Consider the following 5866-nt stretch of genomic DNA (forward strand, 5'->3'; position numbering starts at 1 on the left):
CCGTTGCTGAATGAACAGCAAAAACAAGTATACAAAACATTAATGCAAGCGGTGGACAATAATACTGGTGGTCTATTCTTCCTGGATGCACCTGGAGGAACAGGGAAAACATTTGTCATTTCATGATTTTGGCCACTATTCGATCAAGATGTGACATAGCTTTGGCGTTAGCATCATCTGGAATTGCGGCGACTCTTCTAGATGGCGGTCGTACTGTACATTCTGCGCTTAAGTTGCCACTCAATTTAAACACAATGATACTCCAACGTGCAATATTTCCCGATCCAGTGCAATGGGAAAATTGTTAATGCAATGCAAGCTCATTGTTTGGGATGAGTGCACAATGGCACATAAGAAATCACTTGAAGCACTTAACTTCACACTGAAGGATCTTCGGAGAAATAACAACATCTTTGGCGGCTTGATGATATTGTTGGCAGGCGATTTCAGGCAGACGTTGCCAGTAGTTCCCCGTGGAACGCCTGCAGATGAATTGAATGCTTGCCTAAAGGCATCACCTTTATGGAATAACGTAAAAACATTATCGCTAACCACTAATATGAGAGTTCAACTTCAAAATGATCAAAGTGCTGCACAATTTTCCAAACAATTGTTAGATCTTGGAAATGGAAAAGTCCCAGTTGATGCGACATCTGGATTAATTACTCTTACCAACGACTTTTGCCGATTCGTAGACACTCAATTAGTTCTTATTGAAAATGTTTTCCCAAACATTAGTGAGAATTATAAGAATTATGCTTGGTTACGTCAACGAGCAATTCTTGCAGCAAAGAATAATGATGTCCACGCACTGAATTTCACCATTCAATCAAAAATTGCTGGCGATTTGGTGACATACAAATCCGTTGATTCAATAACAAATCCGATGATGTAGTAAATTATCCAACGGAGTTTTTGAACTCTCTGGAGATACCAGGATTTCCACCACATAACTTGCAACTGAAAGTTGGTACAGTTATTTTGATACTGCGTAATTTGAATCCACCGCGACTTTGCAACGGTACTCGACTTTCGGTAAAGAGACTTATGCCGAATTTAATTGAGGCAACCATTATTAACGGAAAGTACGCAGGTGAAAATGTATGTATTCCTCGAATACCAATGATTCCGACTGATCTTCCGTTTGACTTCAAACGATTGCAATTCCCAGTTCGCCTTGCGTTCGCAATGACAATTAATAAGTCGCAAGGCCAATCGCTTAGTGTTTGCGGGATAAATTTGGAAAATCATTGTTTTTCACATGGACAGTTATACGTTGCGTGTTCACGAGTTGGGAAACCATCCGCTTTGTTTGTGTTAACGTCAGACCAAAAAACAAAAAATGTTTGGTTTACCAAAGAGCACTACAATGAAACAATAAATAACACTTCATTTTAGTAGGTAATTGAAATGAATTTATTACTGTTGTGAAATGAAATAAATATTTTCCTTTTCAAATATATAACAAAAAAAATTTTTTTTCTTTATCTTTTAATCACCAAACGAAATGTTACATAAAACGAATCTGGTGGCGAAACGGAGTTCGCCGGGTCTGCTAGTGTTATTATATAAAAATTGTATAGTTGGTCAATTTACTCCAATATCAAAATTAACAGCCCACAATTGAAACTAGTGAACGAAATTTTGGTACATCGGGCGTGTGTAAGACGGAGACAACAAATGTATGGATAGCATCCTCTTAAAAAAATAACTAATTTATTTAATAAAGGAAAATGAATAAATTAGGAATTTAGTATGTATTTGAATATTAATTGTAAATGTCAAATATGTTAAGGTTGTGTCCTTACACTCTATCATATTATAATAGCGGTGCTACTAAAATTCAGGTGTTTTTATTATATATTCTTTTTGGTAACATTAATAATTTTGTTTTAGATCATTTTTTTCTTGATTCATTTACTGGATTTCTGTGATTGTGACTTGTGTTAAGGTAATTTTCAAATTAATTATTTTATAATATTATATACTCTAATTATCAGCCAATTTTGTATTTTTTTTTTTTGGTTGACAGATGTAGCAGTTGTTATTGTTTTTTTTTTAAAAAACTTTTAGTATTAAGGTTTTTTTTAGCTGTAAGTTTATTTTTATTTATTTATTTTTGTCTAATATATATATATATATATATTTTTTTCATAAAATGGGACGTCCGAGTAAACGTACACAAAATAAAAAAGAAGCAATAAAAATATCACGCGAAAACATTGTTCTTCATTTGCAAGTATTTGAAAAGGATAAATTGAGAAAACAATTAAGCCGTGCGTCTGATGATATTGTTGCTACAAATCAAAGAAAATTGTTTTATTTAAAAAGTACAATAAAACGATTGAAAGACCCAGTTTTAAAGAAAGCTAACCAGATCGCCAGTCGTAAGAACATGTTGAAACGACTGCAAGATCCGGATGTTAACCAGATCGCCAGTCGTAAGAGCATGTTGAAACGATTGCAAGATCCAGTTATAAAAAATGCAAACAAGGTTGCCAGTATGAAGAACAGATTGAAACGAATGGAAAATCCAGTTTTCAAAAAACATATCAAATTCAAAATGTTCGAAACATGAGAAAGCGAAGATTACCATCAGATAGTAGCCTATGTCAAAATGTATCTACTAAAAAGAAAACACCAAATTCAATATCTTATAAAAAACGAGAACGGCAAAAATTAAATGAAACCAGGCAGAAGGAAGATGTTTTGATATCTGAATATATTTTGAAAAGGCCTCAAGGTTTATCAGCAAAATGTTATTCGTGTCATAGATTACGTTACTCATCCAGTATCAATAAATGCAACTCTGGTATCTTCAATCGATTGGAGATGTCAATTCCAAGTGATGCCAAGAGTACTGTGACGATATAAACAAGTTGTCTTCTGCATATAAAAAAATCCAAAGTTCCTCCGCTGTACATAGGAAATGGTTATGAGTTAAACAGTGTTCCGTCTTCAGTTACGCAATTAAATCAAATAGAAAAGCAAATGGTTTCCCTTAGATTACCGTTTATGAAAATATTCAAATGTCTTCGCAGTGATGGACAGCTCAAAATCAATGGTAACGTTATAAATGTTCCAATAGATCTGACTAAGACTACATCTATTTTGCCAAGGCGTGCCGAAAATTTAGCTGCAGTTAAGATGATGAAGGTAAAATTAAAAAGAAAATCGTGCTTTAAACCACATTATCTTTATCAAAATGTCAGACCATCATAAGTAGTATCAGCATTGAATGATTTGATTAAAAAACCTCTATATAAAGATGCTGAAATAGACAAAGATTGGCTGGCGCATGTGTCAGAAACAACAAAAAGTTTGGAAAACAGCTAACGAAAGTGAAGAAACAGACGATGAAGACACAAATATTGAACCAATCAATCCGGTATCAATGGACACGATGATTGAAAACTGTGATTTTGTTTCTTTTGCACCAGGGGAAGGCATGAAACCGTTATCTATTCTTCTTGATGACCATGCTGAGGAAAAAGCTTTTCCTGATTTATTTGGTGGGCATCCACGTACAAATAAATCACCTTTAAAAAATTACTCAAAAGTAGTATAATAATATACAGTAGAAGCCTATTATTAGAAACACGGATAATTGATACAATCACGTTATTGAAACAAAATATACCTGGACGGATCACCGTATATTAGAACATTTAAAATAAATCGAATTATTGAAACAGTACATCGGTTATTTGAATCAATTAGACGAAGGTTAGTAAACCTGTTGTTTCCGCTGCGTGTGGCTAAAACATGCGGAAAACACGTATCTCTGGTGATCTTTGAACTATGTAAATATAACCAGGTGTTTCCGCTGAGTCAAAGCTAACATTTGGCGGAAAGAACATGTTCTTCTGATCTCTGGCCTATTGCTTACAATGCAGGTGTATTACTTAAATTAATACACATTTTCTACCTGATTTAATAATATATTGTAATAAAATATAATGCAGGTGTATTGTGTTTACTACAAATCTAACAAATCGCTTATTAGAAACAATCGGTTAATTGACACATTTCACTTTGGTCCCAAAGTGTTTCTTTCTAATATTTATTTTTATTTATTTAAAATAAGCGGCTTCTACTGTACTTTTGTATAAATCACAGTCATCAAACGTGATCGGATTTGGTTTATTCGAACGCTTGTCGAACGATAATAATGGTAAACGATACGATATTATTTTCTTCCTTTATATGTTATATTCAACTCGTATTATGTGATAAATTTTTACAACACAGTTAAAATATTAATAAAGAATGTTGAACGTAAACATAGATACAAGTACCTACATAGTATTTTTTCAAACTTATGTGATTAAATGTATAATTACGTTCAACATTAATTGTATCTTTCACATTATAGATTTCAATGTTAATAATATAATCATATGAATTCATGGTTTTCATAAACATAATAAGTTTTAATAGTTGTCATTTCATTCTTTTTTTTTACGAAATATAATACATTATTTGAAATTTATACAACATTTTGTAGGTAGTAATTAAAATATAATATCTTGTAAGAATTATATTAACAATGTTCGTATATATAAAGCGTATAATTATAATAATAATAATAACCTTAAAAGTGTTTAAATATAATAGGGTTAGATAAATATGGTTTCGATTAAGAAAAAAAAAATAATAATAATAATAATAAATGTTATTTTAAACTGTGTATAATTGTTTATCGTTAAAAGAATAGTAGCGATTTTAATATTTATTTTACTATCATTATTCAACAGCGTTTTTACAATAAACTAAATAACAATATAATTAACGTTTTAAAATGTATACATCTTAGAAAAAATTGTTTTATCGTTAGTTAAAATTTTAATGATGAGATATATTCTCATCATATCTAAAACAAAAAAACTTGAATATGTTACGGGTACAGGTACGACGTCAATACTAGCAGGGAATGGGTTACTTTCTAAACAAACTCCTTTTGTTAAAAACCGACCACATAATATACATTTTGTATAATGACAATAATCTTTAAACGCTTCTATATCTTTAAATCGAACAAACTGGTATATAGAATTGTAATAAGTTTGAAAGCCGCCAGATCTTTCATCATGATAACATGCACTGCTACACCACTTTTGGGTTAAAATATTTAATATATGATCCTTTACCATGTGGCTACCACAGCGCCATTGGACCGTCGCAACGCCACCTACCGACGTTTCGCCTATAACCGGCGATATACGCGTTGTCCTCGTAGATCTACTACACTCCCGTTTTTCGTACGACTGTCGCCACACGTTTGTTCCCCGCTCGGGTTTTTCACTGGATCGCCGTGCGTATTTTTGTACATACTTTAATTTTGTAATGAACCTTTTGTTCTCGATGTTTTAATATTAATAAATGATTACGCCTTTTCGGACACTCACAATTGCATTTCTTTTTTTTTATTGCCACTGCCCACATACGTTTTATACGAGGCGAGTTACCGACGTTCCTTGCTCGCGCCAAAACCATAAATGGGTAATGCAACGTGCTCTGATACTTATATTAAATATAATATATAAATTACATTCTGTAGCCGACAATAACCACAACGCTAGGGGGCATAACAAACATCCCTATAATTATGCTAAGGGTGAGCAGTTAAGCAAGTAATGATCGAGTATAGACCAACAATTTGGGACCTAAAATGAAAGGTAAAAGATAACTAATCAAAAGGTATCATCACACGTATGCTTTCTACCCGCTAGAAATAATGGCTATATGATTGCTATTTGGTGAAATGTGTGGATGCGTAATTACCACCCGGTAGAATATACTAGGTGCGTAATTACCCACCCGGTAGAATATTATAGATACATAATTGACGCACGACATCGTTCAG

The 5866-nt window shown here is 32.7% G+C and overlaps 1 protein-coding gene across 1 annotated transcript; it reads left to right on the forward strand.

The window, feature by feature from the left end:
* The first annotated feature begins 292 nt into the window (after window positions 1-292).
* On the forward strand, window positions 293-895 carry LOC126555747 (uncharacterized). The gene has a single exon (XM_050210631.1). It carries the CDS (start codon window positions 293-295, stop codon window positions 893-895), a length of 603 nt encoding a protein of 200 aa, XP_050066588.1.
* The last annotated feature ends 4971 nt before the right edge of the window (window positions 896-5866 follow it).

The sequence above is a fragment of the Aphis gossypii genome, unplaced genomic scaffold (genome assembly GCF_020184175.1).
Source record: "Aphis gossypii isolate Hap1 unplaced genomic scaffold, ASM2018417v2 Contig01057, whole genome shotgun sequence".
Classification (NCBI taxonomy): Eukaryota; Metazoa; Arthropoda; class Insecta; order Hemiptera; family Aphididae; genus Aphis; species Aphis gossypii.